General features: G+C 39.2%; 1 protein-coding gene across 9 annotated transcripts in view; it reads right to left on the reverse strand.

Moving 5' to 3' along the window:
• Positions 1-27,089, reverse strand: part of SPAG17 (sperm associated antigen 17) — a 236,569-nt gene that overhangs the window by 128,537 nt on the left and 80,943 nt on the right. For 8 of the 9 annotated variants that reach the window (XM_045033353.1, XM_045033352.1, XM_045033349.1 and 5 more), the window contains 9 exons: positions 25,428-25,609; positions 21,334-21,495; positions 20,142-20,214; positions 19,824-19,936; positions 8,645-8,782; positions 8,443-8,556; positions 7,478-7,628; positions 4,010-4,237; positions 3,696-3,914 (listed from right to left, as the gene is read on the reverse strand). In XM_045033353.1, coding sequence (XP_044889288.1) covers positions 3,696-3,914; positions 4,010-4,237; positions 7,478-7,628; positions 8,443-8,556; positions 8,645-8,782; positions 19,824-19,936; positions 20,142-20,214; positions 21,334-21,495; positions 25,428-25,609 — 1,380 coding nt within the window. The remainder of the gene's footprint in view (positions 1-3,695; positions 3,915-4,009; positions 4,238-7,477; positions 7,629-8,442; positions 8,557-8,644; positions 8,783-19,823; positions 19,937-20,141; positions 20,215-21,333; positions 21,496-25,427; positions 25,610-27,089) is intronic. The other variant, XM_045033351.1, reaches the window with a different exon arrangement.

The following is a 27,089-nucleotide window of genomic DNA, read 5'->3' on the forward strand; positions in this document are numbered from 1 at the left end:
TAACTGACTGCGCCACCCAGGCGCCCCACGTGAATCATGATAAAGTCCCAGCACTGCAGACATTTTATGTGTGTCCTTTTATAACCATGACCTCCTTGTTAAACTATCATATTAATCCTGACTTTTTTGTGTGTGGATCATTTTGGGTTTTCTACATACACGATATTTACAAATAGTAATAGTTTTGTTTCTTCCTTTTCAAATCTTACATTTTCATCTCTTTTTCTTACCTTACTGAGTTGGCTAGCATCTCCAATGTAATACTGAATACAAGTGTTTATAGTATATACCTTCCTGGTGTCAAGGGAAATCTTTAAACATTTTATCTTGATATATAATGTTTGTTGTAGCAATTTAAGAATAATCTTTACAAGGTAGAAAATTTTTCCTTCTATTGCTAGTTTGCTAAGTTTTTTTTTTCATGAATTTCTATAGTTTTAAGTGCTTTTTCTGCATCGATTGAGAATGATTATATAATTTTTCTCATTAGTGTTAATTGATAAATTATATTGATTTTTACAATGTATGTTTTTTCTCTATTCCTGTTATAAAAACAACTTGCTTGTGATGTATTAGTATCATTTTGTATATTGCTAGATCAGCTTACGTATGTTTTATACAGGATTTTTGCATCTGCGTTCATGAATCTGTTTGATGTATAATTTTCTTTTGTAGTACTATTGTTGACAGTTTGATTTTAAGGCTTATGCTAGCTTTCTAAAATGAGTAGGGAAGGATACACTTTTTTTATTTCCGGGAATAATTTTTAAGGTCAAAATTATTTCTTTTTTGAGTGGTACCACTAGTAAATAAGAATATTTGTGTTGGGTGTGTCCTTTTGGGGAGGATTTTTATATTTTTACTTATTTATTTTATCTATCTATCTATTTATTTTTATTTATTTTTTTTTTAATTTTTTTTTCAACGTTTATTTATTTTTCAGAGAGAGAGAGACAGAGCACGAACGGGGGAGGGGCAGAGAGAGAGGGAGACACAGAATCGGAAACAGGCTCCAGGCTCTGAGCCATCAGCCCAGAGCCCGACGCGGGGCTCAAACTCACGGACCGCGAGATGGTGACCTGGCTGAAGTCGGATGCTTAACCGACTGCGCCACCCAGGCGCCCCCTATTTATTTTTATTTGAGAGAGATAAAGAGAGCACAAACTGGGGGGGAGGGGCAGAGAGAGAGAGAGAGAGAGAGAGAAAATCTTAAGTAGGTTCCATGCTCAGCATGAAGCCCAATGTGGGGTCCAATCCCGTGACCCTGGGATAATGACCTGAGTTGAAATCAAGAGTTGGACACTCAACTGACTAAGCCACCCAGGCACCTTGGAGGATTTTTAATTATTGATTTAATTTATTTAAACAATTACAACACTATTTCTTCTTGAGTCACTGTTGGTAAGATATACTTTTCTAGTCATTTGCTCATTTTATTCTTATGTTTAGTGGAATAAAGTTGCTCATATCCTCTTATTATCTTTTACATTTCTGTAGGATCAGAAAAAAGTGTGTTTCTTTATTCCTATTGATTTTTATTCCTGTTATTATTATTTATGCTTACTTTCTATGTGATCAGCCTTTTCTAAAAAAAATAATTTATCAATTTTAAAAGTCTTTTCAAAGAACCACACTGTTATATTATTTGTTCTTCCTTGTTACATCTATATTTTATATCTTAATAATTTACTCTTATTTTATTTTCTTCCTTTTACTTTATTTGGATTTATTTTGTTCATCTTTATCTAACAACTTGAGGCTGATGTTTGGCTAATTAATTTTTAGCTTTCTTTTTAAAAATGTATTCCTTTAAAGCTGTGAACTTCTCTCTGAGTATCCCTTGCTTTAGCTGCATTATAGAAATCTTAATATTCAGTATTTCCATTACTATTCAACTTGAAATATTTCTTAATTTCTATTGTGACTTTTTCACTGAGTGAGGTGTTTTGCAGAAGTATATTTCTTAATTTGGAAATTTTAGGTATTTTCCCGTTATTTTTTTTGTAACTAATGTCCGCCATAATTTCATTGTGGTATGAGAATATACTCTGTAGTTTTGATCCTGTGAAAATTTGCTGATACCTGTTCTATTGCCCAGCATACAGTTAATATTTTTAAGATAAGCATACCTGTGACCTTTAAGAAGCTATAGTATTATGGAAACTTAATACAGACATATGAATAATTGTAATAAGTAGTAGGAAATGATCATTAATGCTATAAAGGGAGCACAGATTAACTGTGACCACAGGAATGCTAAGGGAGCCATTTCTAGCTGGACACATCTAACAAGGCTTCATGGAGGTGCCATTGAAACCTAATTGTAATAAAAAAGAAAGCTCTAGGCGAAGGGTATTGTGGAGGAAAGACACAGATTGAAAACAGCAGGCTGTGTAGAGGAAATAGAGCCTAATTCTGTTTGGCCAGAGCATGGGATAAGTAAGCAAAAGGGAAAAAGTGAAAAAGATTTTGGAAAAGTAATTTGGTACGACTGGAGACCCATGGTACAGCAGGCCAAAGAATTAGGTTCCATTAGTAGGGAGCCATTGAATGTTGTAAGCAGGAAACTAAGAGCTGTATTTTAAGTGATTAATCTGACAGCTATGTATAAGATTGCCCAGTAAATTTAGCCTAATAGTCTCCTATGCTTCTACACTTCCTAATATAACATTTATGATGCTATATTCTAATTTTTTTAATGTGTTTTTTTGTGTGTGTTTTGTTTTGAGAGAGAGAAAGACAGAGCATGAGCAGGGGAGAAGCAGAGACCGAGGGAGACACAGAATCTAAAGCAGGCTCCAGGCTCTGACCTGTCAGCACAGAGCCTGATGCGGGGCTCGAACTCATGAACTGTGAGATCATGACCTGAACCCATGACCTGAGCCAAAGTCGGATGCTTAACTGACTGAGCCACCCAGGTGCCCCTATGATGCTATATTTTAGAATAAGAGTCATTAGCTGAGCTATAAGGAGGAGAGAAAGGGAATCAGTGTTCTTCACTGAGCATTGATTTTGTACCAAGCTCTGTAGTAGGCAGTTCACTATCTTATTGCAGGTAGTTTTAAAATAATTTTTCATATAATCACAATAACCCTATGAAATACTAATGAGGAAAGTTTAATTACGTTCACCTCACTATATTTACTCAGGTAAGAGTGCACTAACAGGCTTTAGGATATTTTAAAAACAAGGGTTGGAATAACAAGGACTCACTCAGTAGCAAAGTTTAATTAACCAAATACCTTAGATGTTAAATAGTTTTTCAATTGAAACAGGGGGGCATTTAAATTTAGATAATGTTTCTTTTTTAAATTTTAAATTTATTTACTTGAATTCAAGTTCATTAACATACAGTGTAGTATTAGTTTTCAGAAGTAGAATCCAATGATTCATCACTTATAGGTAACACCCAAGGCTCATCCCAACATGTGCCCTCCTTAGTGCCCATCACCCATTTAGCCCATCCCCCCACCCCATACCCCTCCAGCAACCGCCAGTTTGTTCTCTGTATTTAAGCGTCTCTTATGGTTTGCCCGCCTCTTTGTTTTAGTCTTATTTTTCCTTCCCTTCGCCTACATTCATCTGTTGTGTTTCTTAAATTTCACATATGAGTGATAATGTTTCTTGAATCATTTTTTGGGTTAATACATTCTATAACAGTGTCTACACACACACACACACACACGATTACTCACCTGACAGCGCAGACTGGCACCGAGTCCTCAAGCTGGTCTCCTGCTCTGACAGCTCTATATTTTCATAGTCTAAGGGTTCCTTGCTGTTTGGGTCAGACTGCTTCATTTTGTTAGAACCAGACCGACTAGGGTCTGAAGGTTCTTTACTGACCTCATCCTCTTGCACCAACATTGACCAATTCTGATCCACAAATAAAATTCTGTCTTTGGCTTCAGTATCTAGTCAGTTTAAAGAGACTCCATCAGACACAATGCTAGAAAAATCAACAATCATAAAACGGAAGAATGCTTTTGGTTCCCTCCACGCACTGTACCTGTTTGGTGTTTGGCCTCTTGGGTATTCATTTTCATGATGTATTTCTGCCTTATCTGTTTAGCAAATCTGGCAGGGTTGTCCCACGGTATGTTGGACAGCTCAGAATCTGTTCCATACATCATCTCAGAAGGCATTAGTATGCCTTCTTCATTAACCTCAGAGAGTTTCAGGCTCTCAAAAGTAAACACTTTGAAGGCTCGTTCTACTTCATTCCAGCTCAAGACTTCTGTAAGAAAGCAAGAACTATATGCTGCTAGGAATGGTCTTATTACCACATGGTACAGGGCTGACAGAGGGGTGCCCAGAGGGTCTGTCCACCGCAATAACAAGGCAGTCATATCATGATGGGTGTTGACCTGACTTTAAACATGGGCTCCACAGTTCTGCAACAAATGTCAATAGTGCCTAATAATAAGGAAGCTGCACAATCAAGGTATAATCTATCAGGATAATGTTCACAAACTGCTTCATAGCTTAATCAGTATTAGGTGTATTAGTATTAATTCACATGGATTCTTCAGGGTACCATAATGATTGAATATGTTTAAAACTTATGATTTGTAAGCAAAAGCACCTTTGCCACTGTTATAATTTGAAACAAACAAACTACTCACTTGTGTCTAACATACACTGTTACATTCAGTAGGTTTTACTGACCCTTAGGGCTCAGAAAAGGCCTCTTTTCAGCCACTTGAACTGGTGGGTGAAAATAATAATTGCACTTCAAAGGTTATCAGCTTTCAATTGGCCCTATCCATTTGTGCTTTTTTAAAATTTTTTTTAATGTTTTTATTTATTTTTGAGACAGAAAGAGACAGAGCATGAGCAGGGAAGGGGCAGAGAGAGAGGGAGACACAGAATTGGAAGCAGGCTCCAGGCTCTGAGCCATCAGTACAGAGCCCGATGCAAGGCTTGAACTCACAGACTGTGAGATCATGACCTGAGCTGAAGTTGGACACTCAACTGACTGAGCCACCCAGGCACCCCTCCATTTGTGCTTTTATTCTCTTACAGTATTTATTTCATCCATCCACTTACTCACTCACTTACCTGCTCACTCGTTTTGTTTTCTAAGTATTAGGCTTTGTCATAGATGCCTCAGATTCAAAGAAAAGATTTGGTTCTTGCACTTTAGAAGTTCAAACTAGAGGGGTATGAGGTAGGTATTAGCAAATAATCATGGGATGCAATGAGGAAAAGTAAAATGATAGTGGCAGATCAATGATTCTGGGGTAACCTCCGCTTTTTCTCCAATAGAACTAAGGGCATGTGTTTTTGGAAAAATCATGAGGAAATTCAGAAGAGAAACAGGGAAAGGGGAAAAGTTACAGAACTAAGGAAGGTTTGCTCATTCATTCATTTTGCAAATATCTTTTGAGCACATATTAGTGGGCAAGGAGTATAGTAAAAACTGTGACCACAGCAGTAAACTAAGCAGTGACCTCCTGGTCTTATGGAGTATCCATTTTGGTGACTGGAAACAGGGTAAACAGAGAAGTGTATACCATATCAGAGATGATAAGAAGGATAAAGCCAGGTGAGGGGATAAAAAGTGACAGTGATTGGGGAGGGGCTTCATATATATATATATATATATATATATATATATATATATATATATATAAGGTAGTCAGAGAAGTGGGAGAGCAAGTTCTGTGAATATCTATCTGGGAGAAAAAGTGATAGACACAGGAGAAAGAGTAAGTGCAAAGACCCTGAGGCAGTGGGGTGACCAACATGTTCAAGGAATCACAGTGAGGCCAATGTAGATAGAATGGAACAGTGAGAGCTTGACAGGTGATGAGCTCAAAATATGGATGGCAGAAGAGTCTAGATTCTACTTTGAGTGACACGGGTGGCCACTCGAGAATTTTGAGTTAAAGAGGCACATGGTCTGACTAACGTTTTAGAAGGATGATTCCAGTTATTGCATGAAGCAAAGGCTAGGTAAAAAGGTGAAAGGCTGTAGACCAACTGGAAAACTATTGAAATAGCCCAAGCGAGAGGCGATGGTGGACTGGGCTGGCATCACTGGGGGATGCGGTGGGATTGGTTGTGGGGCATAAAAAAAAAGAGGAATCAGAAATGACTTGCAAGGTTGTGGAAGAAAATAGTTGCCATTTACTGAAATAAAGAAGACTGTGAAGGGAGAAATTTTGGGGAGTCAAGAGTTCGGTTTTGGATCTGGTAAGTATGAAGTGCTGAAGGAGGGAAGAGAAGAGGAGAAGCAAGGGTTTGGGATGAAACCCATAAGTGGGATGTGTGTGAAGTTGCAATGGTGGCAACAGACGCAAGAATTCTACGCTGCGTGTAGGACGAGGTAGAGAGAGAACGGAGGCAGAAGAGGAGGTGAGGTGTGGCAGCACACAGGCAAAGGACAGATGTTCTCAGGAACATCAGGAAGAGAGTGATTATGTCAACAACTGTCTCCACATGCCCAGGCCAGCAGGCTATCCCCTACTTTTCCATGAGGAGACGGCATGACAGTATTCAAAAGATTTTGGTTTTTTCTCTGTTATTAGGCTTACTTAAAAGTTAAAGAAGAAATCGAGATGAAAATATTTCATGATTTGCTTAAGGGGAGAAACTGAGGTGCTTTTTCTCTTCTCTGGGTCAAATGCTTTCTTGGCCAATAAAGGTGTCTATGCCATTTCATATTCCTTTTTCTTTTTTTTTTTTTTTTAATATTTTTTAATGTTTATTTAGTTTTGAGAGAGACAGAAACAGAATGTGAGTGGGTTGGGGCAGAGGGAGAGGGAGACACAGAATCCAAAGCAGGCTCCAGGCTCCGAGCTGTCAGCACAGAGCCCGACGCAGGGTTCGAACTCACAAGCTGTGAGATCATGACCTGAGCCGAAGTCGGACACTCAACTGACTGAGCCATCCAGGAGCCCCTCATATTCCTTCTTATAAGTAGGAATCTATCTGCAGATTGCCTCAAGTGGAAATAAAGATTTTTAAGGAAATGACTGTATCTCAAATCTCAGTGAACTCTGCAATGAGAAGCTGATTTTAGATTCTCCAAATTCCCTCCAAGAGCATAAAATGGCCCCTCCCCTTGCGAGAGGAGGGGAACCTGAATGGACACACTCTCAGCACCACACCGCCAGGGGGCTCCCTACTCAGTGCTTTAACCTCAGATAGAGATCACCATGTCTTCTCCAATGATGCCAAGGAGGGGGACACGGGGTGGCGAGCAGGGAGAAGGAAGAAAGGAGCAGATTATTCTTGTCATGGAAACACGATGGAAAGAAAACCCAGTGTATCAAATTGAAGAATGTTATGCATCACAGCTATCACGCTATCGCTAATGACATTATCCAAGGTAAGAAAATCAAAATACCCACCTCAGTCTCTGAAAGGTCTTTAAGTAATCAAAATACTTTTTGCAAATAGGGGTGTAATCTTAAGAAGCACATATGACCATAAATGAATGAGTTCGAGCTAAGACAAAGAACGTACTCACCATTTGTACAGAAGTGCATGAGCTCATGAATTGTAGCTAGACGCTTAGTGCTGTTCCATGGCGGGGGCAGAGGGAATTTAAGGAATTCCCACAGTGGCAACTTGGACTGCATCTCCTGCTCAATTTGAACTGGGTCAAAATTCTTTTGGTCCTGATGAAAAAGCGCAACATGACAGAAGACATTAGAGTAAGCTGTCAAGTGCCTTATGCATATGGAGAAGGCAAAACCTGATACCTTCGCTCATTATTTGGGAACAGGGGAAATCAATGGTAATTGGGGAAGACAAAGTGTTGGTATTTTGCTGAAGGTCAAAAAAGCTCGTTCTCACTTTGCCAGAGGTTCCTGGTGCACAGAAATGATGGATTCTTCACTCGCTGTGACAAACTGCCAAAGTCTCATATACATTCATCTCTCCCTTCTGGGATTCTTCTTTGGCCTTCACTAGTTTTTCACATTAGTAAGATATTTAAAGCCAGTAACTAGAAGGTTTTAATGCGAATGTGGTGTACTCAAATCAGTTTTTTAAAGCGTTTATGTATTTGAGAGAGAGACAGAATGCAAGTGGGGCAGGGGCAGAGAGAGAGAGAGAGAGAGAGAGAGAGAGAGAGAGAGAGAAAGAGAGAATCGCAGGCAGGCTCTGCACTGTCAGTGCAGAGCCTGATGCAGGGCTCAAACTCATGAACTGCAAGATCATGACCTGAGCTGAAGTCAGACACTTAACCGACTAAGCCATCCAGGTGCCCCAGTGTACTCACAATCAATTAAATGGCTAATTGGACCCTTATAATTAGGCAAGTTTTCTTCGCTCCTTTATGTGTCTCTATTTTCAGAGGTCTCACTTTGCAAGCCCTTTGACTGTTACTTTTAATTAGCACTGGTAAAACTAACTGCAATTTCTTCAACTGAATAATTACAAATGGGCTTTCTTGCATCCCTTCTCCTCTGGGTAATCCAGTTTTATTACCTTCAGTGCGTACTTCTTGTGGGCATGTGCATCATGATAGTTCAATAGGAGAGGGCCTTTGGGCACTGCTCTGCTTTCATGTTCTTCTTCGGATAAGAATATTTCATGGAGATTCTATTCAAATTGAAATACATCGACTTAAAAAGAGAATCTGTACTTTTTCAAAGCATGCAAACTCTTTGGATATCTTATGCCGTCTGACCTTTTGCTCCCTCTCCGTGAGACAGAGAGAGGGCAGGATGGACACAATATGAGCGGCGATTCTGTGGTCCAACCCATCTGTTCTGGGAGGTGGCTCCACCAGACTGGGTGGGACAAGGTCTTCTTCAGTTGCCACAACCTGTTAAAATGAACAGGTGGGAGGATTCGGTTTACGGGTACAGTAAAAACAAGGCGGTTCCTACCAGTAAAGTACAGTGATGACACAAAGTGGCAATGTAACTACCAGTGGTTACAAAACAAAAGGGAAAGTGTTTATAATCCAGGCACAAAAGTAGATATAATTTTAATGTATGTATTAAAATAGATACCATGAAATGTAAATGGTAAATAGGAAAATTTACTATGGCAGGAGTCAAAATAACCATATAAGAATTTTTTTGTTTCTTAATGATTTGCTCTTTCTCTTAAAGCACTCAAAACTGCTCACATACCCTTTGGGTTCAAGAAGTATTTATTGAGTGCCTATGATATGCCAAGCACTGTACGGGGCAGCTTCTCAGCCATTATCTCATTTAAGTGCCACAGCAACATTGTGGGGTAGGTATTTTCTTCATTTTACAGAGGAAGAGCTAGGGTGAGTGAAGTTAGTGACTGGTGCAAGCCCAAGGCCACTGAGTGGGAAGAACTGGGTTCAAATCAAGTCCTCATTCCTTCTTCAAGATAATGACAGATGGTGAGATCAGTCAAGGGTAATAGTCTCCTTTATATGGGGAAACTGAGGTCTAGAAAGATTAAATGGCCTGTTCAATTTTACATGGTAAACAAAAGGAGTTGAAATGTAATCAAGGTAGGCACCTAAATTACAACTTTTCGTGTCTCCTTAAATCCTGCAATCATCCTCTGTGATTTCACATCCTTTTATACAGTTTCTCTACCTTGGAAATTGAGACATTTGAATTAGACAGTTACTTGTTGTGGGTTCTGTTTTGTGCAATGGAGAATGTTTAGCTGTATCCCTGGCCTGTACCCATTCGATGCCAGTAGCATCCCCTGTAATGGTGATAACCCAAATATCTCCAGACAAATGTCCCCTAGGAGGCAAAATCAGCCACTGCTGAAAACCGCTGCTATAGATGGATAACAAAATAGCCTCATATCCATCACCTTTTGTCAACTCCTTACTTTCAAAAGAGCCACTCATGTCTCCACTTTCTACCTTCGATTGTCTCTTGGACCCGCTCCAATCACAAAAGACCACTCAAAACCATTCTACCTCTGAAATGTCAACCTCCAATATTCTGTCTTGGAAAATTCTATCCCATTCCTCTTATATTTCACCTTTTTGTCATCCCATTATTAAGTATTTTTTCAATCAACATGTATTATGATTGGGTGCCTTCCTGTGTGAGGAATTGAGGTCATCTGCTGGTGCCTCACACCAGCAGATGTTAATACATGTTTGTTGCTTTGGATTGAGTTGAATAAAATAAGAAAGACTAAGATAAATAAAATGATGATACTGCAAGCTCTAGAGGGCTTTTCAGCTTTTACAAATTTATTAATATAATAAAAATACTGGTCTTCCAGAAACATAATGGGGTAATGAAAGGCAACTGTGAGTGTGCTTATCTAAGCAGTCAACATACATAAAATGTATCTTGGAGGTAAAAGATGATGGAATCTGAGAAGGACTTTAAAATAAACATTTGAATATTCAGAAGGGTATAGGGATATGTTACATCCATGCACTAAGGACAATAACAAGCAGTTGTAAAAAGAAATTGGAGAATTTATAAATTAAAAACATTTACCCTCGAGAAAAAACTTCAATAGCAGACTGGACTCCACTGAAGAATGAATTAGTTGGAAGTGAAGCTGGAATTTCCCAAGAAGATAAAATTTATAGAAAATTTAAAAGACAAGGAGGAAAAACCAGAAGTTCCAACATCCATCTAATAAATGGATAAACTAATAGAAAAAATAATATTTGAGGATATATGTATTTATTTATTAAATGTTTTATTTACTTTTGAGGTGGGGGAGGGGCAGAGAGAGGGAGACAGAGAATCCCAAGCGGGATCCATGCCATCGGTGCAAAGCCTGACACAGGGCTCCATCTCACAATGATCATGACCTGAGCCGAAATCCAGAGTCAGATGCTCAACCAACTCAGCCACCTAGATACCCCGAGGATAGATTTAATTCAGCAAATGCATATTCAGTGTCTGCTGTGGGTTAGATGTGGTTATTGTGTGCTGGGCATATGGTGGTGAACAAGATTAGAGTTAGGTCCCTGCTTGCATGGAGCTTATATTCTAGTGAGGGGAGGTAGGTAAGACACAAAGCAGGTAAGTTATTTTAAGAAGAGCAGTTGTTGATAAGAGGATTAAACAAAGTGATGTGGTAACAAGCACTCTGTGTTGTCAGGGGATTCCTTTAGATCAGGTGGTGGGAGAAAGACTATGGAATGTCATTTCCACTGGGGAGTGAATGACAAGGAATATCCACCCTTTTGCAGACATGAGGGTCAAAAACTTTCTAGGAAGAGGAGTTGGAGTAAAAAGCTAAGGTGGAATTAAATAGTGTATTTGACGAAAGCCCAGAAAGCCTATGTGGATGATGAGGGGGGTGTGTGGTGGGGGTGGGGGCAGGAGATGAGATGACAGATCAGGCCAGAACCGTGTTTTTGGGGCTTTATGGGCCAGTGTAAGGAATTTTTTATATTATTCAGAATGTAACGGGAAACCAGATTATACTCCTTTAGAGCATTAGTGACAACGATAAAACAAACAAAGCCATACCTGGACATACCTTGTGTTATGAATTATAAAGAGAAAACTCTAATAGCTGCCAGAAAGAAAAAACAGATTACCTACAAAGAAAACGTATTTGACTGACATCAGATTTATAAACAACATTAGAAGAAATAAGACAAAAAGCGAAGCCATCAAAATACTTTTCCACTCAGATTGACTGGGTTTATTTATTTATTTAAAAAAATGTTTTTTTCAACGTTTACTTATTTTTGGGACAGAGAGAGACAGAGCATGAACGGGGGAGGGGCAGAGAGAGAGGGAGACACAGAATCGGAAACAGGCTCCAGGCTCTGAGCCATCAGCCCAGAGCCCGACGCGGGGCTTGAACCCACGGACCGCGAGATCGTGACCTGGCTGAAGTCCGACGCTTAACCGACTGCGCCACCCAGGCGCCCCCAGATTGACTGGGTTTAAAAGCAATTTCTGACACTGACCACTGGACAAGTTACTTAACCTTTTTATGCCTCAGTTTCCTTATCTGTAAAATGGGGAACAAAAATAGTTTCTGCTTCGTAAGGTTGTTCTAAGGTTTGTAAGGTTGTTCTATAAATTAACTCTAAGTGAGTTAATTTATAACAACTCTTTTCAAATACATCTAGAAAACTCACAAGAATTGATCACATATATCAGGTCACACAGGAAGTTCAGGAAATTAAAAAACATTTTTTAAGATGCAGACCATCTTTATGGCCCATAACACAATAAAATTCGGAACTGACAGTAAACAATGGAAAATAAAAGATTTAGAACTGAATAGATTGAAAGCATCAAGATACAGCCAAAGAAATACTCAAAGGAAATGTGTGGCTTTAAGTAAAGCAAAAAGCCTGAAAATAGATGAAATAAGCTTTCAATTCAAATGAAATACAAAATAAAGAAAGTAGAAAGAAGGAAATAATAAAGATGAATGAAGAAATTAATTAAACAAAAAGTAAAATGAAAGTTGGTCAATGAAACAAAATGCTAGTACTTTGAAAAGACCAATTCAATAGATATACCACTGACAACCATGATCAAGAAAACAGAAGAGTAAAATAAATAACATCAGTCATAGAAAAGGAACATAACCAGATGCAAAGGAAACTTTAAAATGTGTGTAAGTGAACAAAGAACTTTATGTGATATTAAAAACGCAAATAAAATGGGGATGTTTATTAAAAAACACAAATGATCAAAATTGGCCTGAAAAAGAGAAAAACCTGATTAAACCTACAAGTATAAAAGAAATTTTAAAGACAAAGACCATTAACCTCCTGTCTACCTCCCCTTTCTCATTCATTAAAATAACACTAGACACAGGAGGGAGGGGCCAAGATGGCAGAGCAGCATGGAAGGTTTTTGCTTCTCTCTTCCCTGAACAGAAGCTAGATCTATACCAAATCATCTTGCACAACTAGAAAACGAATCTGAGGACTTACAAAACAATCTGCATAACCTGAACCAGAGAACTAGGCACGTATGCAGTGCAGAGAGGTGAACTGGGGGAGAGAGAAGCCGCGGAGGGTAAGGAGCTGTTTTTGCTTGTGGAGAGAAGAGCAGACAGGGGGAGAGTATAGGAAAAGCACTCCCCCCTAAAGCAGCTGGAGAGAAAGAGAAAGAGTGGAAACACCCATAAGGGACTTAACAAGAAAGGGAGAAAGGAGAAAGGAAAGGGTTTCAATACCATTAGGACTCTATAAACAGGGGATCCCAGAGTCTGAAACTCCTCAGCTCCATACCTGGCAGTACTCTGGTGGGAAGGGCGAATCCCCAGGAGAAGACAGCAAGGTCCCAGGGGTCCTTGGGCCACACGGGGAGAGATGCTGGGAGGACATTTGGTAGAGGCAGTGTGGCAAAGGTTCCAGTGGACCCTGGAGAACAGCCATGTTTGCTGATGTTGGAACAAGGACATTAAGGGGCAGTGAAGCCTGGGGCCAGATGTGTGTTGTGATTCACCATAATCCCTGAAACACTGCTGCTACACAATCATGTGAACTTCTTCTGGGTCGGGCTGGCACCCAGTGGCAGTCTCTGGGCATCTACAGCAGTGCGGTTGCAGGAACGTTCCTGGGGATGGTCAGCACCTGGCCATTGCTTGGGGAGACCCTCCTCCAGAGGGGTGGAGTAGGTCAAAGCCATAGGGCCCTCAGAAGTGAGGGGTTTGGAAACACAGCTGCATCTGAGATAAAACTCGGGAGGGAGATGCCACCTGGCAGGCTGATGGCTTGGTTGCAGATGGTGTAGAAGCAGGGAGTGGACGGAAGCCAAAGACAAAGCAGGGGTGCTTGATTGCCAGTGGGCGAGAGCACATAATTCTGATACCAGAGACTAGGTAGTTGGGTGACACCATTTTCACCTCTCCTGTACATGCACATACAGGCATACTCGTGCATAACGATCCACCCCATGAAGCTAAGCAGCGCCATCTAGTGGAGAATTGAGCTGTTACACCAAGCCCTGTCCAACTGTGCCAACTACCCTCTGGAGAAACACCACAAGTCTCTCCGCCTGCTAAGTTTATGGGTTATAAAGTGCTTCATAGCTTGACTTCTGGGGGAACATGGATGTAACTTCAATTGTATTTCATTCTGTTCGCTGGTCCATCTATTCAAATTTTTTCTTTTTCTTTTCTTATTCTTGAATATAGAAAGAGAAAAAATTATTTTTATTTTCCGTTTTTATAAAAGATTTTTCTTTAATTTTTTCTACTATATATTTTATTTTTTATAATATTTTTAAAATTGTAATTTACTTTCATCATTTCATTTTATCTATTTTATTGTATTCATTTTATAAAATTTTCAAACATTTTTTTTCCCTTTTCTTTTCTTTCCTTTTTTTCTCTATTCTATCAAGCTTCTTTCAACAACCAGACCAAAACACACCTAGGATCTAGCACCCTTTATTTGATTTTTTGTTTTTTAATTTTTTAATTTTTATTTTTTCAATAAAATAAATTAATTCTTTAAATGTTAAAAATAATTTAATAAAATAATTAATACTCTTCTTCCTCCAAAATGAGAAAATAAAAATATTCACCCCAAAATAAAGAATAGGAAGAAATGACAGCCAGGGACTTAATCAACACAGATACAAGTAAGATGTCTGAACCAGAATTTAGAATCATGATAATAAGAATACTAGCTGGGGTTGAAAAAAACATAGAATCTCTTTTTGCAGAGATTTTTAAAAAAGTAAAATCTAGTCAGGACGAAATTAAAAATGGTATAACTGAGATGCAATCTCAAATGAATGCCATGGCAGCAAGGATGGATGAAACAGAGCAGTGAGTCAGCGATACAGAGGACAAACTTATGGAAAATAATGAATCACAAAAAAAAGAGGGAAGCTAAGGCAAAAAGCACAACAAAAGAATTAGAGAACTCAGTGACTCATTAAAAATGAATAACATCTGAATAATAGGGGTCCCAGAAGATGAAGGAAAGAAAAAAAGAGTAGAAGAGAACTCCCATTCAACTCCCATACAACAAAAACAAAAACCGACCATCAACAAGGCATATCATAGTCAAATTCACAAAATACACAGACAAGGAAAGAATCATGAAAGCAACAAGAGAAAAAAAGTCCTTAACCTTGGCAGGCCAGAGGGATGGCAGGATATATTCAGTGTGCTGAATTGGAAAGATATGCAGCCAAGAATTCTTTACCCAGCACAGCTTCATTCAAAATAGAAGGAGAGATAAAAAGTTTCTGAGACAAACAAAAACTAAACGAGTTTGTGACCACTAAACCAGCCCTGCAAGAAATTTTAAGGGTCACTCACTGAGGGAGAAATGACCAAAAGCAACAAAGAGTAGAAAGGACCAGAGAACACCACCAGAAACTCTACAGGCAACACAATAGCAATAAATTCATATATTTCAGTGTTCACTCTAAATGTCAATGGACTAAATGCTCCAATCAAAAGACATAGGGTAACAGAATGGATAAGAAAACAAGATCCATCTGTATGCTGTTTACAAGAGATCCGTTTTAGACCTAAAGACAACTCCAAATTGAAAGTAAGGGATGGAGAACCATCTATCATGCTAATGGTCATCAAAAGAAAGCCAGAGTAGCCATACTTATATCAGGCAATCTAGATTTTAAAATAAAGACTATAACGAGGTGACAAAGGGCATTATGTCATAATTAAGGGGTATATCCATCAAGAAGACCTTATAATTGTAAACATTTATGCCCCCAACGTTAAACACCCAAATATATAAATCAATTAATCACAAACATATAGAAACTCATTGATAATAATACCATAATAGTAGGGGGCTTCAACACCCCACTTATGTCAAGGGACAGATCATCTAAACAGAAAATCAACAAGGCAACAATGACTTTGAAGGACACACTGGATCGGATGGACTTAACAGATGTATTCAGAACATTTCATCTTAAAGCAGCAGAATACACATTCTTCTTAAGTGCACATGGAACTTTCCCCAGAATAGATCAAATACTGGGATACAAATCAGCCTTCAAAAAGTACAAGAAGACTGAGATCATACTGTGCATATTTTCATACCACAACGCTACAAAACTTGAAATCAACCACAAGAAAAAATTGGGAAAGACAACAAATACTTGAAGACTGAAGAACATCCTACTAAAGAATGAATGGGCTAAGCAAGAAATCAAAGAGGAAATTAAAAAGTACATGGAAACCAATGAAAATGATAACACCACAGCACAAAATTTCTGGATGCAGCAAAGGTGGTCATAAGAGGGAAGTATATAGCAATCCAGGCCTTCCTAAAGAAGGAAGAAAGGTCTCAGATACACAACATAACTTTACACCTTAAAGAGCTGGAAAAAGAACAGCAAATAAAACCCAAAACTAGCAGAAGACAGGAAATAATAAAGATTAGAGCAGAAATCAATGCTATCGAAATTAAAACAAAACAAACAGTATAACAGATCAAGGAAAACAGGAGCTGGTTCTTTGAAAGAATTAACAAAATTGATAAACTCTAGCTAGTATGATCAAAAAGAAAAAGGAAAGGACCCAAATAAATAAAATTGAGAATGAAAGAGGAGAGATCATAACCAACACTGCAGAAATACAAACAATAATAAGAGAATATTATGAGCAATTTTATGTCAATAAATTGGGCAATCTGGAAGAAATGGAAAAATTCCTAGAAATATGTAAACCACCAAAACTGAAACAAGAAAAAATAGAAAATTTGAACAGACCCATAACCAGTAAAGAAATTGGATTAGTAATCAACAATCTCCCAAAAAACAAGAGTCCAGTGCTGGCAAGCTTTCCAGGGGAACTCTACCAAACATTTAAAGAAGAGTTAACACCTATTCTTTTGAAGTTGTTACAAAAAATAGAAATGGAAGGAAAACTTCCAAACTCATTCTATGAAGCCAGCATTACCTTGATTCCAAAACCAGACAATGACCCCACTAAATAGGAGAACTATAGACCAATTTCCCTGATGAACGTGGATGCAAAAATCCTCAACAAGATACTAGCCAACAATACATTAAAATAATTAGTCACCATGACCAAGTGGGATTTATACCCGGGATGCAGGGCTGGATCAATATCCACAAAACAATCAATGTGAGACATCACATCAATAAAGGAAAGGACAAGAACCACATGATCCTCTCAATAGATGCAGAGAAAGCATTTGACAAAATACAGCATCCTTTCTTGATAAAAACCCTCAAGAAAGTAGGGATAGAAGGATCATACCTCAAGATCATAAAAGCCATATATGAAAGACCCACTGCTAAATCATCTTCAATGGGGAAAAACTGAGAGCTTTTCCCCTAAGGTCAGGAGCACGACAGGGATGTCCACTTTCACCACTGTTATCCAACATAGTATTGGAAGTCCTAGCATCAGCAATCAAAGGAATAAAAGCGTCCAAATCAGCAAGGTCAAACTTACACTCTTTGCAGATGACATGACATTCTATAGGGAAAACCCAAAAGATTCCACCAAAAAACTGCTAGAACTGATCCATGAATTCAGCAAAGTTGCAGGATATAAAACCAATGCAGAGAAATCAGTTGCATTTCTATACACCAATTATGAAGCAACAAAAAGAGAAGTCAAGGAAGCTATCCCATTTACAATTGCAGCCAAACCCATAAAATATCTAGGAATAAACTTAACCAAAGAGTTGAAAAATCTATTCACAGAAAACTATAGAAAGCTTATGAAAGAAATTAAAGAAGACACAAAAAAATGGAAAAATATTCCATGCTCACGGATTGGAAGAACAAATATTGTTAAAATGTCAATGCTACCCAAAGCAATCTACATATTCAATGCTATCCCAATCAAAATAACACCAGCATTCTTTACAGAGTTGGAACAATCCTAAAATTTGTATGGAACCAGAAAAGACCCCGAATAGTCAAAGCAATCCTGAAAAAGAAAACCAAAGCTGGAGGCATCACAATCCTGGACTTCAAGATGCACTACAAAGCTGTAATCATCAAGACAGTATGGTTCTGGCACAAAAAAAACAGACTCTTAGATCAACGGGACACAATAGAGAACCCAGAAGTGGAGCCACAAACGTATGGCCAACTAATCTTTGACAAAGCAGGAAAGAATATCCAATTGAATAAAGACAGTCTCTTCAGCAAATTGTGCTGGGAAAACCGGACAGTGACATGCAGAAAAGTGAACCTGGACCACTTTCTTACACCATACACAAGAAATAAACTCAAAATGGACGAAAGATCTAAATGTAAGATAGGAAGCCATCAAAATCCTAGAGGCAGGCAAACACCTCTTTATCCTTGGCCGCAGCAACTTCTTACTCAACATGTCTCTGGTGGCAAGGGAAACAAAAGCAAAAATGAACTATTGGGGCCTCATCAAGATAAAAACCTTCTGCACAGTAAAGGAAACAATCAGCAAAACTTGAAGGCAACCAACAGAATGGGAGAAGATATTTGTAAATGACATATCAGATAAAGGGTTAGTATCCAAAATCTATAAAGAACTTATCAAACTCAACACCCAAAAACCAAATAATCCAGTGAAGAAATGGGAAAAAGACATGAACAGACACTTTTCCAAAGAAGACATCCATATGGCTAATAGATACATGAAAAAAATGCTTAACATCACTCATCATCTGGGAAATACAAATTAAAACCATAATGAGGGGTGCCTGGGTGTTAAGTGTCTGACTTCAGCTCAGGTCATGATTTCATGCTTCGTGGGTTTGAGCCCTGTGTCGGGCTCTGTGCTGACAGCTCAGAGCCTGGAGCATGCTTTAGATTCTGTGTCTCCCTCTCTTTCTGCCCCTCCCCAGCTCATGCTCTGTCTCTCTCTCAAAAATAAATAAACATTGAAAAAAAAAACACAATGAGATACTACCTCACACCAGTCAGAATGGCTAAAATCAACAACTCGGGCAACAACAGATATTGGCAAGGATGTGGAGAAAGAGGATCCCTTTTGCACTGCTGATGGGAATGCAAACTGGTGCAGCTACTCTGGAAAACAGTATGGAGGTTCCTCAAAGAGTTAGAAATAAAATTACCCTACAACCCAGCAATTGCACTACTAGGTATTTACCCAAGGGATACAGGTGTGCTATTTCAAAGGGGCAGATGCACCCTAGGGTTTATAGCAGTGCTATCGACAATAGCCCAAGTATGGAAAGAGCCCAAATATCCATTGATGGATGAATGGATATATATATATATATATATATATGCATGCAATGGACTATTACTCTGCAATCAAAAAGAATGAAATCTTGCCATTTGCAATTACGTGGATGGAACTGGAGGGTATTATGCTAGGCGAAATTAGTCAGTCCGAGAAAGACAAATATAATATGACTCCGTTCATATGTGGAATTTAAGATACAAAACAGATGAACATAAGAGAAGGGAAGCAAAAATAATATAAAACAGGGAGGGAGAAAAAACATAAGAGACTCTTAAATACAGAGAACAAACTTTGGGTTGTTGGAGGGGTTGTGGGTGAGGGAATGGACTAAATGGGTAAGGGGCATTAAGGAAGACACTTGTCGGGATGAGCACTGGGTGTTATACATAGGGGATGAGTCATTGGAACCTATTCCTGAAATCATTATTGCACTATACGCTAACTAACTTGGATGTAAATTTAAAAATAAATTTAAAAGTGACAGAAGACACAGATAGTTTCAAGGCCATGTCTGCTGAAACTTCAGGGAATGTTATATAAATTGTTCCAGAATATTGCAAAAGAAAGGATATTAAAACAGATGGTCAAAGCAAACTTTAGTTTTATCTAAAATGTTCTAATCTTTATAAAGGAGAATGCACTCAGGTATTATGTGTGTAGTTTTAAAATAGTTAAAACCCCAAACAAAGAGAGTTGAAGTGACTGACAAGATGACCCACCTGGGAAAAAAGCCTCGGCGTATACCCACCTACCTGTTCCAGCATACAGTGCAGTATCAGGGGCACAGAAATGAATTCTTCTGGAATTGGATTCAGCAAGTCATTGTAATATCTCATGTCTACTTCAGTTGTGAAGACGAAAGCTACTGTAAAATATACAATATGTCATTGCTCGCTTAAGATGTGGTCTCCATTTCTTCCATCAAAATTTGATCCATAAATTCAAACTATGACCATGCACTAATAAATGCAGGATGTGTAGGTGGAGGGATGTCTGAAGGCAATATGGAGGCTAGTCAGTATTCCTTAAAGCCCCAGCTCACACTGTTGGTTTTCAGGTTTCATACATGCCTGATGGTGGGGCTTGGGGTTCCTCATACTGTGCTTTCTTCTTGCCAGGGGTTGGAGCAACAGGTTGTGGAGCCTAAAAGAAGTAGTCAAAAGAAATGACTGAGGTATCCAGCTGAGAGATTCTTTCGTCAAATGCTGGCGTGATGGGGTCTGACGGGATTCTGAGATTGTATATTTACGTTCACACCACAAAACCATTGGCTAATATTAGGATCAAATGAAAGGGTTTTGTCTGAGGGAGGGAAGAAGTTAATGGTTAATGGACATTTTTCAATTTTCCCTAACAGAGCCCAATGAGCAATTGCCAGGAAAGGGATGGGGAGACAGGGCACTGGTCCCTGGGTGACTCAGAATCATGCCACGCTCCCTTTTAAACTCCGTCAGTGGTCCCCCATAACCTTCAGGGTACAACCCAAACTCTCTAACTCAGCACCAGAGGGCATCCTCCTCCTGTCTCTTTAGTAGGAGTTCGTGTTGTTCTCCATTTTGCACATACTACCTGGGAGCACAGACCTACCCTGTGGTCCTGGCTTGTGAGCTAATACTTCTTTCCTTTGGCCCTATATGTGTGTACATCTTTGCCCCTTTCTTGAGAATACCTTTCTGTCCCTTCCCCCATCAGGCTTTCCGGTAGACAGTTCATACGCAGCCTTCACCCACATCACTTACCCTGCTGGGTGAGGCTTTCCCAACTCCTCCCTCTCCCCTTGCTGCTCCTCTCAAGATCAGGTTGGGTGCCATGTTTTAGTGTTTCTACCGCAGCCCGAGCTGTTCTCACAGCGCTCATCATGCTCTGTTGAAACCACTGTTAACGTGACTGCCATCCTCCTTAAAAGTCAACCTCAATGAGGAGGACAGGGGATGAGTCTTGGTCATTATTTTAGGTGCTAAATAAACAATGTGATTAACTTATCAATATCCCTCTTTGTTTCAGGTGTTAATTATTGTGCCAGGGGCTAAAAGTGAGTGCAGGTAGTTAGGGAGCTTCATAAAGTCCTGACCACATAGGTGTCCTTTAGACTGTGTTTGGGGAGCTCTCCTTGTTCCCACTCTTACCTCTTAAATCCCAGAAGGCCGTATTTCCTTCCTACAAGTATTTATGCAATTTTTCCTTCATACGTTTTACAAATGTGACAATTAAGTTGTTCAGTTCATCATTCAGCCCACTGAAGACATTCCAGGATGTGCCTACCTCAGTAACTGACATGGCTTCCAAGAGAGGTTTCTCACTAACCACTTGTGGAATATTTATAAGCTGCATGCTTTCCAAATAGTGTTGGTGTTGCCTCTTCCAATCCAGGGTGTCATACATCAAACAGGCAACATTTTCAAAAATTTCAGTACCCAATTCCAGCTACAGGTGAGAGAATTAATGATAGTTAGTTATTAGCTTTATGTTGTTGGAATCGATGTATGGTTTGTTTCTCTCTTAACAACTAAACCAAGCACATCCCCAAACCACTGAATACCAGCCATGGTGAGTGAGTCTTTATTTGTTGAACCCTTCTTGTCCGTCTTGTTCACCATAATGTGGAATGTTCCCTTTGGAGGGCCTTATGTCTAATACTGTAAGAATCTAATTAATTCTTCAACTAAGTGAAAAACACCCTTTTCATCAGTTTCTGTGACACGGCCCATTCTCTGATGTCTCAGTTTCTAAAACACCATATTGGTGTTTAGGTAACTTCAATATCTGTTCTGTGCTACCTTCAGGGGGAAAAAAACCCTAAGAAATAGATAGTCCACAGTTTCTGTATATAATACCCATAAGTTTTGTTATTTAGAAAGCAAGCAAGCAAGCAAGTAGTAGATCAGATACCCCTATTACCTGGGCTTTCATTTCCAGAAATGGAAAAGCACTGTTATCACTAGGTGTGCCTACCTGAAAACAAAGAAGAATTAAGTGGGCTCATCTTAGCTCTGAGTTACAGAGGTAAGGTAGAATGAGATAACTCCTTGGGGGTTTAGTGAATCACAGTCTGGCGGGAGTCCAGAGAAGTGCTGAGTTCTGCCCATCTTCAAGGCAGAGTTGCCAGTCTGGGATTCACATGCCTACTGTATGACTGAACATTCTTCAGTTAAGCTTCAACATGCTACTCTTTGCCTAAATTCTGGCACAGGAACACAGTTTTTGCTTGTGTTTATAAGAAATATGGTAAGACTTCTGCCTGATGATCCCTTACCTTAACTAGCTAATTCATTTTTAAATAAAACAGCAAATCGCATGCTAAAAGCCAGAAAATTATGTCAGCAACCCAGGTCTTAACTTGAGATGTTGCAGATGTCTTACGTGAGCAGTTAGCACTTCTTGATGGGCATTTATTTGATGTAAAGCTTTCGTTACCTTGGTTCAGCAGAAATACAGCCGACTTGTTTGCAGACAAAGGTACTAATGCTTTCCTTCTTCCAGAGAGGAAGAAGACTCGTTGGCTGGCTTCTGCTTTGGATATGAGGCCATTACCAACTTACACATATAGCTGAGTGTGTGACATCATGTGTCCCTACCATGTATTTAGTCTATTTCTATGAGAAGTAGATTTATTACTCTTGGGTTTCTCAGGTGATCCAAACTTTAATGTGAACTTTGTCCTTCGATATGAAACCTTTCTTTTTGAACCCAAGTCCATTACCAAACCGTTTTCAAGGCTCTCTTTCTCTATCATCCTCAATACTGGGTCATTCAGCCCATACAAATGGTACCTTATAAAGGCATGTTTGGACTCTAAAAAAACTACTGCAATTGGACCCAGACCACAGCTCTGGCATGAAGAAGATATTCAATAAATACTTGCAAACTGATTGATAGGAGATTAGTGTGTCCAGCTGGGCACCCTAGCCATAAGTGGCTCCCTAGACAACTGAATATTTTCATTCCTGACTGTTCCTTTCAAGGCCTGACTAGACATCCTCGGTGTTAACGTTCTAGTTCTGAGGTCAGGAATGTTCTAGTATTTCAACTGAGATGATACTATTTTTTTAACATAAAAATTTCTGAACTTTAATTGCCATTTAAATTCTTCTACTCTATGTTTTAAAGAAGTAAAATAGTCTGTTCATTTTCTTTAAAAATGGAGGGATTAAAATCTTCTAATGAATAGAAAATTGTGGACACTGGAGGAGCAAGCAGGGTTCTGGGTCTTTTGAAGCTGTGATTAGGTGCCTTGGTGTTTACAACTATGTGCTGAAGATCAATGGAATGTACTCTACCTTGGGTTCAGTACATTTCAGCTCTTCTCAGTCTATGCCTGGAGGGTGAAGAAATCACAAAGAAGAAAGCCCTAACTAGAGCAAGAGTGAAAGACAGTGGTCTGAGGCTGCCTTGGAAGACGCTTTTTACTGCCTCCTCTGAATTATGGCTCAGGAATTATATCTCCTACACCTGATTGAACCAAAAATGTATGCAAGTTCTTGAGAGGTTATGCAGCCAGAATGTGGCCCAGATGACAGGAAGATTATTTCTCCAACATAAATTTGTAGATGTGGGTTTTTGTTAGGCATAGATTTTATGTTCTTAGGAGAAGAAAAGGTCTATTGGAGAGATAGAGTAGGAAGCTGGCTTTGAGGTGGGGTTTCATGGATATCTAGAGACATAGCTTCTTCCCCAAACATATCTCATACTTGTTGGGTATAATCCAGAATTCCCATAAAATAGGGGGGAATGATCATAGTATTACATTACTTGGAATGCCAATATCTCCAGGGTAGAGAAGCATATTGACCAAATTTGGCACGAAACAGTACAGGACAGAGGGCAGTGGATTCTTTTCTGAACTCATGTTTAGGAGGCAGAAAAGTGAAAGACAAAACAGGAAAGATGGAGATGTCTAGATGAAGGGGTGGAAAGAGGCCACGCCAAGGGAGTTCGTAGCAACCAGTTTTGCTTAGAACAACTCTGCCTTCAGCCACAGATTCTCTCTAAGGTCAGCTTCATCTCCATATATAGGTCAAGGCTAATATTTATTCTTACAATTGGCAAAGTGTCAGACTTCTGTGTTCTGTTTCTACAATTATGACATTTCCTGCTTTATGTTGACAGTCTTAATCACTCAAGCTGATCTACACATTGTTACTTATTCCAATCTTGTCCACCCTTCAAAGTGCAGATGTGGGCCTCCCTCCTCAGTGTTGGTTTTTTTTTTTTTTTTTACCGTGTGCACATCCATGTCAAGACACTACAGTCAGGGACTCTCACAGTGAGAGATGTTTATGCTCCAACCCATGACCATGGGCAGCCTATCCTTTGACTCGGAAACTGTTCCAGGCTTCAATATTACTCTCCTTTTATACAGTTTTCTTTTTGTTAGCTATCCATACTCACTGTGCACAGACACCCACGGACCCCCTGTATCCTGCTTTGCCCAGCTCCCTTTAGAGCACTCACTTGGTGTGATCACTCCCCAGGACTCTGCTTTCCCTAGGAATTCAGCTCCCTTGATGCTGAAATATATCACCCTGCAGGGAATTCAGCACTTCTGGGCCCCTGTTTGTGGGAACAGGGGGTCGGCCAGAAAGAGACTGGAGAAGTTTTCTGTGATAGGGATGCTTGGATATCTTCCACAACATCCGTGAGAAGTAGTCACTCAACCTTCTTTTTTTTTTTTTTTAAAAAACCGTCGTGTATCTAGCCTTTGCTATTACTTTTTGATACACCCCATTTCTTCTTTTTCTAAATTAATCAGAAACTTAGAGTATATTTCACCTAGCTGAGCACTTGAACACTGCTTCTCTGTTTCATGGTTTTGGTCATGCCTCTGCAAGATCCTCAGTAGCAGGGGCCAGTAAATGCTCTCGGAAAATACTTGTTAATTGTTGGGGTGGGTCCAAGTTATCCCATTAGGATAGACCCAGTTGGCCAAATATATTGAAAATTCACTTTTGGCAAGAAACTTAAGGGCCTAGAAGAGCAATGTTTGGAACTGACATATGAAAAAAAGAAAGATAATGTAATTTGAAAAAAATGTAAAATTTACCATTTTCACAATTAACACACCATATATTGAGACTACTGCCAAGAACACTGTTAAAAGTACGAGACAAAGCCACATGCCACCAAATAAAAGAATTACCTTCCTTCATCTCTGTCTCCATCTTATTCTTTGCCATTAATCCATATACTAAAAGCTAAAGACCCAGGCTACAACCATCACTGGACATTCAGTGGAGTCTATCCCAAAGCCATGTGCATAGTCAATTCACAGTGAATGTCGGTGGAATGAGTGGATGTGATGAATGGAACCACACTACCACATGGCCGAACCATTCACTCTCACTAATGCGTGTACTAACCATCATCTCGCTGTCTGCCCAGTCAGAAGGAAAGTCATCTGCCTTGACCACGTACTCCAGTCGAGCAACATCAAAGAGATTTGTTTCAGGTTTCTCATTATTCAGGATTGGTTCCAGGTATTTCCAGAAAATGTCAAGTTCTTTTATGGCATTCTCTTTCTTCAGTTTTTCAGCCTTTATGTCTAATCATAGCAACATGTTAACACAACAAGATGAGAATGTTGAATTTTTTTCCCACTTTAAGTGGACATGGTGGGTGACATGCATTGAAAGGTGTCTGTGCGGTATCAGAAAAGGCAAATAAACAAACATAATTTTGAGAAGCGTTTGGACTTGGATTATAGAGTTATGAAATCAGAGCATTTCTCTTCTGAAATTGATATTAAACCCGAGCTCATCCCACCCCTTCATTTGACACTTGAGGCCAAGAAACCTTATGGTAAGGTCACACATTTGTGGAGCTAAATATGCTCGAGATATCCATCACCCTTAGAGCTCATCTGTGTAGGAGCAGTTTTTCTGCCAAATCACTGTTTGACCATCTTAGTGTGTTCGTTTCATAACGGGTTAGAAAAGCTGGCGATCCAATTCTTCCTCCCACATGGCTAAAAATAGACCATGTCAATGATTGATGCTTCAGGTAACTTTTGGTCACATTCAAATAGCTAGAGCCTTCTCTGAGCATTTGTGCTCTGACTGTAAAATAATGACCAATTCCCATAAAGTTACACACGAAATTTTGCCTATAATATTTGTTTATTACACCTATAACTAAATGGGTTCTACTACTAAGATGTTATTCTACTATAAAGTCTATTTTTCTGTGATTCTATTTCTATATATTAATTTTTTTTTGTAGAGAGGCTACAGACGTATGGGACATTTTCTCACTGGTTTCAATAATAAGTTATTTAATGTTACAACTATGCTTTCAGACAGGAGTATCTGGGTTTGAATCTCCCCTCTTTTCCTTAATAGCTGCCTCAAGGCTGAGAGTCCTTTTGGTAAAATGGAAATACAGATCCTTCTTGACATATGATGAGGATGGGGTTGTATCCCAATAAACACATCATACATTGAAAATTTGAAAGTGCATATAATACACATCATAGCTTAGCTTGGCCTACCTTAAACATGCTCAGAACACTTACATTAGCCCTACAGTTGGGCAACATCATCTAACACAAAGCCTATTTTGTAATAGAGTGTTGCAAATCTCACGTAATTTATCGAATACTGTACTGAAAGTGAGAAACAGAATGGCTGTGTGGGACAGAATGATCATCGGCGTATCGGTAGTTTTCCCTCGTGATTACGTGGATGACCGGGAGCTGCCACCATCCAGAATCACAAAAGAGGATCATACAGCATGTTGTTAGCCCAGGAAAAAAAATCAAAATTCCAACTTCAAGGTAAGGTTTCTTCTGAATGCAAATCTCTTTCACACCATCGTAAAGTTAAAAATTTGTTAAGTCCAACCATTGTGAGTTGGGGACTGGCCGTAATAAAACACGCTTCTGAGGGTGGTTGTAGCAACTATAGAAATCGATGCACTTAAAGCCCTTAGCACTGAGCCCCGTCCCGAGGCATCTGCCCAGTAAATGGTGACTCTTATTATCATCAGTGGTAGAAATTTCTCATGTGGAACAGCAGAATTTCAAA

The sequence above is a fragment of the Felis catus genome, chromosome C1 (genome assembly GCF_018350175.1).
Source record: "Felis catus isolate Fca126 chromosome C1, F.catus_Fca126_mat1.0, whole genome shotgun sequence".
NCBI classification, from domain to species: domain Eukaryota; kingdom Metazoa; phylum Chordata; class Mammalia; order Carnivora; family Felidae; genus Felis; species Felis catus.